Source organism: Erpetoichthys calabaricus, chromosome 6 (assembly GCF_900747795.2).
Source record: "Erpetoichthys calabaricus chromosome 6, fErpCal1.3, whole genome shotgun sequence".
NCBI lineage: Eukaryota > Metazoa > Chordata > Cladistia > Polypteriformes > Polypteridae > Erpetoichthys > Erpetoichthys calabaricus.
The window spans coordinates 163,075,976-163,090,572 of record NC_041399.2 but is presented as its reverse complement, the minus strand read 5'-3'; the positions used below and the strand labels follow the sequence as shown (position 1 = coordinate 163,090,572).

The following is a 14,597-nucleotide window of genomic DNA, read 5'->3' as shown; positions in this document are numbered from 1 at the left end:
TAGGTTTCCAGAGCTATAGTTTTATTACTATCTGATCTCTTTTTGTTCGCATTTGTAGGAAATTTGCTGTATGTTTATATTCCAATCCTGAAATATTGGAATATCAGTAGAAAACTACAAAACTTTCCTTTTACTTACATTTGAAATTAATACTTAATTGTTACAGTATATGTAAAACATAAAAATAATGTCTTGTATGGGCTGTTATATACAAGTACACCAGACCATGACCTCAGAATCGTAGCTTGATGTGTGGTGTGCACTGGGAGACACTGTTATGACTGCTGTACTTTTCTTTTTCGTATGTACGGCAGTCCAAATCAGGATTTCATTTTATTGATTAAAATCCATAATCGGAACACCCCGCTGACTCAAAACTGAACCTGCATTGAGTATTCAATACCTTGTCCAGTGCCTTGCATTAGTTGCTGCACTGCTGCTGATGCTGTCAGGATAGTTTTTGGTGTCCCACAACCCTAAACTAATTAATGATGTCTGATAATGGATGGATGGATGTTCTTAGACCAAATGTTACAGCTGAGTGCTTGCATCACTGTTTGCTGTTTTCCTTCAGTTGCCTAAAAGAGTTCTGAATTTTGTGACTGCCATTTTCTTAATCCAAGGACAATACTGCAGTAGCCATCACTTTAGACAAGCTTTCAGGAAAAATTTTAATAAGCTATTGTAATTTTAGCTTACATATAAATTTAGGTTTTTGAAAATTTACTTTTTTTATTGACTGTGTATGGAGGTACATTTAAACACACATTGCATTTTTTTTAAAAATGTGCAGCTTACAGCAGATGCAAGCAAGTCTGGAAATTATGCTAATGCTTCAAGTTTGTAATCTTTATGGAAATACATTCACATTTTTGAGACATCCCGTATTTTACCACTGTTTAATAATTGTCTTTTTATTCTGTGTTCACTCTTCAGTCAATAGAATGTGTTTATTAATTATTCAGCCATGAAGGTGACCTTACAAATATCTCACCTTGTATGGTTTTGGTGCCCTGTTGGCTGTTTTCATGCACTTTACATATGAGTTTATAAATAATGAGTAAATCATCCATTGTATCCCAGCTAAACAGATATGAGATCCAGCCCCAAACAGGCCAGGGCTGAAGTAGGTTTGGAATTCATCTTTATTCATTTTGTACAATTTTGACTTTCAGGTGGACAATAACAACACCAATGACTGTAAGTCGCAGTGCAGCAGGGGTCACGGTATTTGAAGGTAGAATCTTCGTCTCAGGTGGTCATGATGGATTACAAATATTTAACTCTGTAAGTTTACTTTTTGTCATACACATTATTTGACACATTTTCATTTCTGTTTACAAGTGTTTTGCAATTGCTTTTGCTTTATTAAATATAAAGTAATATTCTTTCAAACCACCACTTGGCAGGGTACGGTCATAAGTAGTCAATCTTAGCAATAAGTACCAGAGATGTTTTTATTTTTTTGATCAATGAGTTACCCTTTTATCTACATATATATACTGCCCCTTTGTGTTTGAACTTAGTTAAATTTAGTGGGCTTTCAAGCATAAACCGTAACACACAAATAGAGTTTAGATGTGAACTTTGACTAGACAATACAAAAAAACCTGATAAAGAGAGAAATACTTAATTCCTTCAACAATGTGAATTGTTTAGTTCTTGAGGAATAACAGCATAATAATGACATTACCATCACTGTGCTGAATAGGTGATATGTGGGTCAAGTCAAGTCAATTTGGGGAGCATGCACTGGTATAGTGTGTTGCCGCACCCACTACACGATAAAACAACTCGGGATTCCGGTTGGCAACCCCCCAGGCAGACACGCGGTCCAGTCCACCCTTTGCAGATGACCCTCTATCTGCTGCAGCCAGGTGTTACGTTGGCGACCCCTTGGCCTGGTCCAACCACTCAGGTCCCCAACAATGAGGATCTTACGAGCCGGATCACCCTCGGGGGAAACCTGCCACATGGCCATAGTGTCGTAACTGACGCTCCCTCACAATACAGGTAATGTGCCTCATTCGGTACTCCATGGGCAACCGCTCATTCGACACAAAGTCAAACCAATGGTACCAAAGGATTTTCCGGAGAGACACAGTACCAAAGCAGTCCAGCCTTCGTCTCAGGTCACTGGATAGCGTCCATGTTTCGCAACCATATAGCAAGACAGGAAGCACCAGGACTCTAAAGACTTGAACCTTCGTCCTTTTGCATAGATATCGGGAGCGCCACACACCCCTTTCCAGCAACCTCATAACCCCCCCATGCTCTCCCAATCCGTCTACTGACTTCATAGGAAGAGTCACCAGAGACATGAATGTCACTGCCAAGGTAAGTAAACCTATTGACAAGGTCAACACTCTGTCTTTCCAAACAGACACACTGCTGATGGCTGTGCCCAACAGGTCATTAAAATTGTTCTGTTTCTTTTCTATCTTTGGCTGTTTTAGATTCTTGCTTGGTTTAGGCAAGTATCCTTCCACATTTCACCTAGAAGACGTGACACATAATCTTTTAATATAGCTTTTGACAGATTTACAAAAAAGAATTTATCACAAAACCCACATCACAATAACATTAGTGTTCTCTGCTTATTTGCCTTTTATCCATTAATCCATGCAGACCAATTTAGAATATTAATACTGACTTGTTAATACGGACTTATTAAAGGAGGGTAATTCTGCAAACATTCACATTTCAATTCCAGAATGTTAATGTATTATTCAAATGGTTCATAAAACATTGTGTGTTTTTTTGTTTTTTTTTTCTTTTCACAAATAAAATGGCATGTAGTGTGTGAGGTCAGGTTAGAGAGCATGCTCTGGTACTGCACATTGCCACATCCACCACACGACAAAACATCTCCGGATCCCATTTCGCAACCCCCTAGGCAGACGCGAGGTCCAGTCCCACCCTCTAGACATGACCATTTATCTGCCACAGCCACGTGTTATGTGGGTGTCCCCTTGGTCTGGTCTTCCACAATGAAGATTCTGCGAGCTGGATCACCCTCACATGGCCATAGTGCTATAACTAACGCTCCCTCACAATGCAGCTGATGTGCTGTATTTGGGACTCCATGAGCAACCTGCTCGTTTAACACCAGCAATACCCAAGGATTGTCTGAAGAGACGCAATACCGAAGGAGTCTCAGGTCATTGGATAGCGTCCATGTCTCACAACCATATAGAAAAACTGGGAGCACCAGGACTCTAAAGACTTGGACCTTCGTCCTTTTGCAGAGATATCGGGAGTACCACACAGTACTTTCCAGTGACCTCATGACCCCCCCCCCCCCCCATGCTCTCCCAATCTATCTACTGACTTCAAAGGATGAGTCACCAGAAACATGAATGTTGCTGCTGAGGTAAGTAAACCTCTGAATGAGGTTGACATTCAAACTGCAGACAGACACACTGCTGATAGTTGTGCCCTAGAGGTCATTAAAGGCCTGGAACTTGGTTTTTATCCAGGACACACTCAAACTCCTCGCTCAGTCTCTCGAGAGCCATGATCAGAGCCTCCATTGATAAAGTCAAGATCAGTGAATCTTTCTTCACTAACAGATACCCCACAGCCACTGGACCCCATGATCCTGCCCAACATCCAGTCTGTGCAATCATTGAACATAGTTGGAGTAAGAACAAACCCCAATGAAAACCAGAATCAACTGGGAAAAACATAGAGGTACTGCCTCCACTTTGCACAGCACTGACAGTACCAGTTTACAGGCAGGCCAAGATATCCAGCAGCTTCAGGGGGGTCCCTTGAGGATGTCTCACAGGGGAGCTCAATTAACTGAGTCAAACGCTTTACGAAAACCTAGAAAGGCTGCAAAGAAATTCGATGAGAATCCTCAGTGCCAGAATGTGGATGGTATACTTTTAACGCATAAAAAACCAAACTGTTCTGGTCACTGGCAGGTGAGCAAATGATCATGGATCCTATTGAAGATGAACCTAGAAAGGACCTTACTCAGCACTGAGAGCAGTGTTATCACTCTGTACAGTAGTTGCTGCAATCCAGGCGATCACCCTGCCCTTTCCTGAAAGAGACGACAAATCCAGTTTTCCAGTCAGTTGGGTTGACGCCTGTCTCCCAAATGGAAGCAAAGACTGGATAAGTTCACCCTGGAGACCACAGATCCCTGCAGCCTTCCCTTCCCCTCAGTTGGGTGGTTCATAGCTAATTGGAGGATCAACTTCAAGAACCATGGACCCAGAAATGTCCAACGTCCTAGCCAGAGGATCAGCTTTAAACAGCTGCTCAAAGTAGCCAACCCTGTGGCTCACAACTGCAGTATCATTCATAAGGACCGTTCCGTCCCCTGCCCTGACTGTGACTCTCCGATTAACAGATTCTGATGTGCCTAATGCTTTGATTCCTCTGTAAGCAGAACAAGGTTCTCTAGGCCATAGATGGTGTGTCACTTGCTCACAGATTCCTCAAACAAACACCTTATCTGTCTTCAGAGCCTGCCCAGCCATCCTTCTCAGTTCCCGGTACAGACTGGAGTTGCCATCAAGCCGTGTGCTATGACTCCTCTCGATGATATCCGAGGTGCTCTGCGAGATGAAATGCCTCTTTCTCACTGTGTTTGGTGTACTCCTAAATGGCCTTAAATTGGAGAAGAACAACCAAACTGTAACTGCCTATACTACACTACTAGCACCTAGATTTATCTTGCTCAGCTGGGAGAATCCCACCACACCACTTTTAAATCAGTGGGTAACTGATGTTCTATACTATTTGAAATTTGAAAAAGTCAAATTCTCACTTGGAGGATCTGTTCAAAACTTTTTAAAAATATGGCAGGATCTAATCAATAAAATTTTAGAATAAGCTTCCATTTTGGGGAAAAGGATACCCTTTTTTTTTCTTGCTCCTTTTATAGAGTAGCTTCAGTTGCTGGTTCCTGTCTTCTCTTGGATGGAGGTTGAATTTTCCTTTGATTTGTTAAATTTGTCTTGACTGTTTTGTAATGTTGTCTGTTTCTAATAGAAATCAATACAATTACTTTAAAAAGCATCCTTCTGGGAACACTGGTGACCTCCACAAAACCCTCGGCAACCTTCAGGGTTTTGTCACAGAAGGTCTCCCCCGTCACATTAGGTTTGGCAGTCGCATCTAAGTCTGCAAGTTCCTCACACAAACTGTATGCAGACTCACTAGAAACAGCCTGATCCTGGAGTCTGGCCAGGTCCAGCCTCATTCTCTTGGTAGGTAGTAGCCTTCTGAACCTAAGTTGGATCTTCAGAGTAGCAATAACAAGTCTGTTGTCAGAATCCATTCACACCATCAGAATTGGACTACCAAGTTCAATGATGTGGCTCAGGACTTTGGAACCAGGATCCAATGATCCACAGCCCCATACCTTTTACAAAGTCAAGGAACATGAGGCCAGTTTCACCTCAGTAACCAGACCCATTTGTACAGACACAATCCTCATAGCCAGCCCTGTCAGTACCAGTGGTTGTATTGAAGTCACATATGACCAGAGGAGTGCAACCTCATGGGAACTCATCAACCACTAAGCGCAGTTGCAAATAAAAGTCTCCCTCATCATCACTGCGGTCAGAACATACACTGAAACAAGACAAGGAACCTAGAGAGTGCCTTAATCCATCCATCCATCCATCCATCCATTTTCCAACCCGCTGCATCTGAACACAGGGTCACGGGGGTCTGCTGGAGCCAATCCCAGCCAACACAGGGCACAAGGCAGGGAACCAATCCCGGGCAGGGTGCCAACCCACCGCAGGACACACACAAACACACCCACACACCAAGCACACACTAGGGCCAATTTAGAATCGCCAATCCACCTAACCTGCATGTCTTTGGACTGTGGGAGGAAACCGGAGCGCCCGGAGGAAACCCACGCAGACACGGGGAGAACATGCAAACTCCACGCAGGGAGGACCCGGGAAGTGAACCCGGGTCCCCAGATCTCCCGACTGCGAGGCAGCAGCGCTACCCACTGCGCCACCGTGCCGCCCAGTGCCTTAATCCGAGTTTCATAATAAGATCTTTGAAAGGAATGATATCGGACACCATCAGAATGAGCCAATCCGCAACAGCAATTGGAGCGACCAGACCAATAAAAGGTGTACCCACCTACAGAGATCTGGCCAGTCCTAAGTCTGGGTACCTCAGAGAGTGCCGCCACTGAAATGCTAAGTTTACAAAGCTCCTCCAACAGCTGAGGAAGATGGTAATCATGCTGGAGTGACAAGACGTTACATGGGCCATCTCAGATTGACACCCTAGTGCTGCTGTGCAGCGGGTGACACCTCGAATGTTACAGATTTTTGCTGTATTTACAATGCCATCTGTTTTGCATTTGTATGCAGCTCCTTTGATTTAAAACAGTCATTTTAACTAACTGTGCATTTCATTGTTGAATGTCTGCATTTACACCACAGAGGTGGGAGTTTTTACTTAAAATCGACGTGAGTAGCATGCCCTCTGACTGCCAATTTGCATTGTTATGCCCCCTATTCCACAGGTATATCTTGCATATTACATGTTGGTAAATCAAGTGGTAAGCACACCACCACATACCTCTGAAATTCTGATAATTTGTTTTTAGTCTGGGTAAGTTGTAACTATTTTACTGTTTGAATACTCTGATACTCTTTTACATCTCATCTAAATAGCATTTAAGGCTTAGTAAAAACTGAAACACTAAACAAAATGTTCAGTGTGTTCAGCTTGAAAACAGTAACAATGTGCTTTCTGTGGTGTTGTCTAATACTTGCTACATTTATTTCTTTCCCAGGTGGAATATTATAACCAGCACACTTCATCCTGGCATCCAGTGGCAGGAATGCTAAACAAGCGTTGTCGACATGGTGCAGCAGCCTTGGGGAGTAAACTGTATGTGGCAGGAGGCTATGATGGCTCAGGGTTTCTCAGCATGGTAGAGGTATACAGTTCTGGTGCCAATCAGTGGAGCTACGTAGTGTCTATGAACACACGACGAAGCAGGGTCTCTCTTGTTGCCAACTGTGGCCGGCTTTATGCAGTCGGTGGCTATGACGGACAGTCCAATTTGAACTCTGTGGAAATGTATGACTCTGAAACCAACCGTTGGACATTCATGGCTCCTATGGTTTGTCATGAGGGTGGTGTTGGGGTTGGCTGTATTCCTCTTCTGCCTATATAGCATTTTCAAGATTTAGTTGCATATTAACATTACATTGTGTATCTGGATTTAAGGAATTCACTGTTGGACAAGTCATTGGCACTTTTGTCAAGAGCTGAGATTATCATGTTCAGAACCCCCATACCCAGTGAGCACCTAGTGGAGGAAAAAAATGTTCGCTTGCACTGCATATCAGGTTGGATTAGCATTGTGGAAAGAAAGAAGACATTTGAAGATCTGAATATTAGAAAGATGAATGCTTCAAGTCTCCAGGCTGTTCTTGAAATGGGGCAGTTATTTTTACAAATTAACAAGTTATATTCAAAGGAGAAGCGAACTTCTAACAAAAGAGCACAACACTAGTGAAATGATGCAGTGAGTGACCTTGACTGTCTGTTTTTGGAAGGGAGGCAAGTGCTAACTGCAGTGCTGAACTTATTAAAAATAGAACTGGCTCACTCCAGTGGGTATGAGTGTGGTGCCAGGCATTTCTGAATGTACAGTACTGAACTTCAGCAATTTTTAGAATTTTGTACTTTCAGCTATTTTCCTATGGGGAATGCCAGATTTGCCCTGCAAGCTACCATTAATAGAAAGTTTCATATTTTGAGCCACATAGAGCATTACTGTTCTCATTTGAAAAAGAAAATTGTAGGAATATATTTTCTTTTCAAACATAAATTGGCCTAAAAATGATATTGAAAAATTTATTTTGCAAGGATATTTTGTTCCATCGTTATTCAATGCTGGGTTTCTAAAGCATAGAAAAATATTTTATTCTGTGACATATGTTTTTTTATTTACTACTTTATTAAGCCCTTTCACCAGAAGAGCTGTACAAAATAATAAGTAATCTTATATCTTACATTGTTTGATTCACAGTTTCCTACAGCACTTTCTAAAATGTTCTATGGTGCTGAGCCTAACCATAAAAATATTTACTGTTATAATGTGATTAATGAGCTGCTGCTGTTCGGTGTCTTTATGAATGTGATGGACTTCAGGAGGCATAGCTTGGTACCAAAACTTGCTTTTCTAAATACCTCAGAATGACCAAGTGCATAATACCAAATATTCAGGCCTCCTTGCATGACCTCTATCCAGCCTCTGTTTCTAGATGTTATTCTACACTATAGGTTGAGCTTTGAGAGTATTAACAAGCTTTATATAAAGATACACAGACAATACTGTATTAGGGGGATGTTTGAGAAAAGTGTAAATTATTTCTTTGTAATGTGATAATGATAACTTTGTATAACTTTTGTTTATAAATCAATGTTTACTGTTTCTTCTACATAGTCGGTTATTTTTAGTTGTTTCATATGTTCTTGGGCACGCAGCATTGCTGTCATGGTTGATATATGGTGGCTTCGTGTAAGGCAACCATGGAGTTGACTTTTATTTATTATAAGCACTTTTATATACAGTCAAAGTACAAAGTATGTGAACCCCTAGGAATAATCTATATTTATGTCTAAATCCCATATAAAACATGGTCGTATCTTCATGTCAGTCACAATAATGAACAAACGCAGTCTCCTATAACTAAAGATACACAGATTTTCAGAGAATTTTTGACCATATTGAATAAATCATTCAAACTGTGAAACTGAAGGTTGGAAAAAGTAAGTGAACCCTAAGCTAATGACTTTTTAAAAAGCTCATTGCAGTCAGAATTTCGCACGCCTGGAGTCCATTTAATGAGACGAGTTCAGAGGTGTGGCGTAGAATGACTTTGATTGATAAAAAACACTATAAAGTTTGAGTTTGAGCTTTTGACAAGAAGCATATCCAGATGGGAATCATTCCTCGCACAAAAGAGCTGTCTGAAGAGCTATGATCGAGAATTGTTAATATACAGTACATAAGGCTGGAAAGGGTTACAAAGTCATCTAAAAGATTTTAGATATTCATCAGTCTACTATTAGGCAAGCTGTCTATAAATGGAGACAATTTGGTATTGTGGCTACTCTGCCTAGAAGTGTGCGCCCTGCCAAGATGACCCCAAGAGCACAACGCAAAGTCAGCAATAAGGTAAAGAAGAACCCTAGAGTGACAGCAAAGGTCTTGAAGAAGTCATTAGAACTGGCTAACATCTCTGTTCATGAGTCAACTATACGCAAAACACTGAACAAGAAAGGAGTCCATGGCAGGACACCAAGAAGGAAGCCACTGCTATCAAAAAAGAACATTCCTGAACACCTGAAGTTTGCGAAAGAGCTCTTGGACACTCCACAATGGTACTGGGAAAATGTCTTGTGGAGTGATGAAACCAAAATTGAACTATTTGGGAGGAACAAGCAGAACTTCATTTGGCGTAAAAAGGGCACTGCATATCAACATCAAAACATCATCCCTACAGTAAAGTATGGTGGAGGGAACATCATGATTTGGGCCTGCTTTGCTGCATCAGGGCCTGGACAGCTTGCCATCATTGAGGGGAAAATGAATTCACAAGTTTATCAAATTCTCGAGGATAATGTGAGGGTGTCTGTCCGTCAACTTAAGCTCAGAAGAGACTGGGTGATGCAACAGGACAATGACCCCAAACATCGCAGCAAATCCACAGCACAATGGCTTCAGAAGAACAAACTTCGCCTTTTGGAGCGGCCCAGTCAGAGCCCAGATCTCATTCCTATTGAGATGCTGTGGAATGACATGAAGAGAGCCATACACAGAAGACAACCAAAGAATATGGAAGAGTTAAAGCAGTTCTGCAGGGAAGACTGGGCTAAAATTCCCCCTGCACGATGTGCAGGTCTGATCTGCAGTTACAGGAAGCACCTGGTTGAGGTCATTGCTGCCAAAGGAGGGTCAACCAGTTATTAAATCCCAAGGTTCACTTACCTTTTCCACTACCACTGTGAACGTTGAATGCGTTTGTAAAATAAAGACACGAGAGTAGAATTTTTTGTGTGTCATTGGCTTATGTTCATTGTGTATATCAGTACCTGTGACTTAGATGAAGATCAGATCACTTTTTATGACCAATTCATGCAGTAAAGCAGATAATTCCAAAGGGTTCACATACTTTTTACTTTGACTGTACTTATATAACTACAAGGGGGCGCCTTCGATGCCCAACCCCCAGTTAAATAACGGCCTTAATTAACAGCAAGGATTGGCTTCTCATTATGAAATTGGCTGGAGTTTGATGTTTGATGAAGGGAAACGGAGTTAATTAGCAGTGAAAACTCCTTGCTGAAGGGCGGCACGGTGGTGCAGTGGGTAGCACTGCTGCCTCACAGGGGACCCAGGTTCGCTTCCTGGGTCCTCCCTGCATGTAGTTTGCATGTTCTCCCCGTGTCTGCGTGGGTTTCCTCCCACAGTCCAAAGATATGCAGGTTAGGTGCATTGGCGATTCTAAATTGTCCCGTGTGTGTGCGCCCTGCCCAGTTTGTTTTCTGCCTTGACCCTCTAGTTAGGATATAGCGGGTTGGATAATGGATGGATGGCTGGAACTGTTCGCTGATTATTATTATTAAAAGGGTTAGAATGAAAACCTGTGGCCCACCAGGACCAGAGTTGGACACCCCTGTTGTAGGATGAAGCACCGTTTAATGAGTTTGGAAGCATTTATTGGAACTTGAGCAGTGGTTTCTACACACCCCAGAGTTCATTGTGCCTCTGCCATCACCAGTCCCATCATTGATGAAAGAAGTGTGACAGTGACTGTGGCAGCCATACACGTCCATACACATCTAAGCCGTAACACCCTCACCACCAATATTAACAGATGAGGTGGTATGCTTTGGATCTTTGGTAGTTCCTTTTTCGTCTCACCCTTTGCTCTTCTCATCACTCTGATAAAGGTTCACCTTTTTACTACTTGGACATGGATTTTTACACGCCGAGACTCATCTATTCAAGTAGTCAACTTCAAGCGCTGAGAACAAATGCCCACGCCGGTGTGGTTCCCTATTTACCTGACAAGGTAAAAAGGCAGTATCGTGACAGCAGAGCCGGTGCTAAGATAAAAGCCAAGCGTTTAGCGAGAAAGTGGCGTTTTAAGCCTTTGGTGCCTTCTGTGATTCTGGGAAATGTGAACTCAATCTCAAATAAGATCGACGAACTGGCTGCGCTGGTGAAAAATGTCAGGACATACAGAGAATACAGTTTGTTGTATTTTAGTAAAACGTGGCTAACAACTAACATCCCAGATGCTAACGTGGAGCTACCCGGGTTTAGCACAGTTAGAGTGGACAGAGACGCAAATACCTGTGGGAAGCAGAAAGGAGGAGGACTTGCACTCTATGTGAATACAAGATGGTGCAACTCTGGACATGTTAACGTTAAAATCTCCACTTGCTTCAGGGACATCGAACTGTTGGCCATAAGTCTGCATCCCTATTACTTGCCCAGAGAATTTGGACACATCATTGTTGTTATTGTTTACATCCCTCCTCAGGCAGACGTGGCGATAGCGGGTGACATTATCCATTACGATGTGGCTAAATTACAAACACAACACCCCGAGGCACTTGTTCTAATCACTGGAGACTTCAACCATGTAGCGCTGAACAAAACATTACCTGCCTTCTCCCAGTATGTGGATTGTAACTCCCAGGGAAATAGGACTATTGACCTACTGTATGCAAACGTTAAAGACGCATACAGCGCCACCCCGCTGCCTGCGCTTGGGAAAGCAGATCATTACCTGGTTCTGCTTCAGCCTCGCTACAAACCCAGAGTGAGGGAGCTACCTCACTTCTGGACTTCTTCCTGAGGCTTTGGAAAACATCTTACATCACCCCCGTCCCAAAGGTATCACGTCCTAGTGAGTTGAACGACTTCTGGCCTGTCGCTCTGATGTCACATGTGATGAAGACCATGAAGAGGCTGCTGCTTCACCACCTGAGGCCACAGGTTCAACACGCCCTTGACCCTCTGCAGTTCGCATACCAGGAGAAGGTGGGAGCGGAGGATGCCATCATCTATATGCTACACCGATCCCTCTCCCACGGACAGAGGCAGTGGTGCTGTAAGAATTATGTTTCTAGACTTCTCTAGCGCCTTCAACACCATCCAACCTCTGCTCCTTAGGGACAAGCTGACAGAGATGGGAATAGATTCATACCTGGTGGCATGGATCGTGGACTATCTTACAAACAGTCCTCAGTATGTGCGTCTCGGGAACTGCAGGTCTGACATTGTGGTCAGCAACACAGGAGCACCACAGGGGACTGTACTTTCTCCGGTCCTGTTCAGCCTATATACATCGGACTTCCAATACAACTCGGAGTCCTGCCATGTGCAAAAGTTCGCTGACGACACTGCTATCGTGGGCTGCATCACGAGTGGGCAGGAGGAGGAGTATAGGAACCTAATCAAGGACTTTGTTAAATGGTGTGACTCAAACCACCTACAACTGAACACCAGCAAAACCAAGGAGCTGGTGGTGGATTTTAGGAGGACCAGGCCCCTCCTGGACCCCGTGATCATCAGAGGTGACTGTGTGCAGAGGGTGCAAACCTATAAATATCTGGGAGTGCAGCTGGATGATAAATTAGACTGGACTGCCAATACTGATGCTCTGTGCAAGAGAGGACAGAGCCGGTTATATTTCCTTAGAAGGCTGGCGTCCTTCAACATCTGCAATAAGATGCTGCAGATGTTCTATCAGACAGTTGTGGCGAGCGCCCTCTTCTATGCAGTGGTGTGCTGGGGAGGCAGCATAAAGAAGAGGGACGCCTTGCTCCTGGACAAACTGGTGAGGAAGGCAGGCTCTATTGTAGGCACGGAGCTGGACAGTTTGACATCCGTGGCAAAGCGACGGGCGCTGAGCAGACTCCTGTCAATAATGGAGAATCCACTGCATCCACTAAATAGTATCATCTCCAGACAGAAGAGCAGCTTCAGCGACAGACTGCTGTCAATGTCCTGCTCCACTGACAGACTGAGGAGATCGTTCCTCCCCCACACTATGCGACTCAACGTTTATCCCCCGCGGGTGGAACTGAAAACATTATACAAAGTTATTGTCTGTCTGTATACCTGCATTGTTATCACTCTTTAATTTAATATTTTCTTTATCAGTATGCTGCTGCTGGAGTATGTGAATTTCTGCTTGGGATTAATAAAGTATCTATCGTCTGTCCACTAGACCTTCTATCCAGAATTCTGCAGGCTCTGTTAAGTACTTTTTCGCACACTGTAACCAGGCTGTGCTGTTTTTGTTGCCAGCTGGTGGTTTGCATCTTGCAGTGTGGCCTCTGTGTTTCTGTTCATGAAGTCTTCATCGTCTGTGACACACACACACATCTGCCTCCTGAAGACTGCTTTTGATCTGTCAGACAGGTGTTTGAGGCATTTTCTTTGCCATAGTGAGGATTCTTCTGTCATCAGCAGTGGTGGTCTTTCTTGGCCTACCAGCCCCTTTGCGGTTACTGAGCTCACCAGTGCATTCTTTCTTTGGGTCTTGTTCAAAAAGCGGATGCCATTATACACCAGGGTTTCAACTTTAAGATTAGGCACCCTTACACTATTTTAAGATTAGGGACCCTGGTGTACCTGGCCTTACACCCACGAACCTTAAGTTCAGGGTTTGTAGTAGGGGCAGGCCAGTCTAAGACAAACAACAGGAAGGACAATTTAAAGATCAGGTGTCCACTTTTTGAACAAGTCCCCTTTCTATTTAATGATATTCCCGACTGTTGATTCTGATAATCCTACGGTTTTACTGATGTCTCAAGTAGCTGATTCTTGTTTTTTAGCCTTATATTGGTTTCTCTTGGCCTCATGTTGAACAAGAGCAACTACAGACTGGCCATCTTATGCCAGCACTAATGAAGCAATGAAACACATCTGAGTAATCACAAGGACCTGTGACGCCAATATGGTGCCTTGAAATGGTGAAGACTGTGTAGAAAAATTTTGAGATTTCTACATGATGAGACAGAATTGTAAGCAAGTACCCTTAAATTAAAGTCTGCAATCACGTCTGAATTGTGTGATTTGAAATTTTAAACTGTAAAGCAGAGAAATAAATCAAGGAAAAACGTGTCTTTGTCTCAAAGTTTATGGACGCCATTGTATGTGTGTCCTATACGGATGGTGACATCCCTTGTAAACAGAAACAGAGTGTGATGGCCCCCACATATATACAGCTCCACACTAAGTGAAGCTTTTCTCATTGAAACCATCCAGGTTTATAGGAAATGAAAAAATGTAATTTTCTAAGGAGATCTATCTATATAATTTTGTTTCCTTTGCGCCATAAATCGACAGTGTAATCTGTTTTTCTTTAAGTACCGGCAATGTTGGGATGTAGATACATAGTCGGGCCCGCCAAGTCCCATTCACAATTACCATTGGTGTATCTGGAAGTCATCCCAGCAGCACTGGGCACAAGATGGGAAATGACTCTAAACACGGTGCCAGTCCATTGCAGGGCTCACACGCAGGTATGCAGAAATGCGCACACTCGATACAGATAGAAACCAGA

At 43.1% G+C, this 14,597-nt stretch overlaps 2 protein-coding genes across 3 annotated transcripts in view; one reads left to right on the top strand and one right to left on the bottom strand.

The window, feature by feature from the left end:
• klhl18 (kelch-like family member 18) overlaps window positions 1-8,447 on the top strand; it is a 41,661-nt gene extending 33,214 nt beyond the window's left edge. For both annotated transcript variants that reach the window (XM_028804085.2, XM_028804084.2), the window contains exons 9-10: window positions 1,176-1,287; window positions 6,788-8,447. In XM_028804085.2, coding sequence (XP_028659918.1) covers window positions 1,176-1,287; window positions 6,788-7,174 — 499 coding nt within the window. In that variant the 3' untranslated portion in view covers window positions 7,175-8,447. The remainder of the gene's footprint in view (window positions 1-1,175; window positions 1,288-6,787) is intronic.
• The window catches only part of myd88 (MYD88 innate immune signal transduction adaptor), a 399,089-nt gene that overhangs the window by 319,757 nt on the left and 64,735 nt on the right, over window positions 1-14,597 (bottom strand). The window lies entirely within an intron of this gene.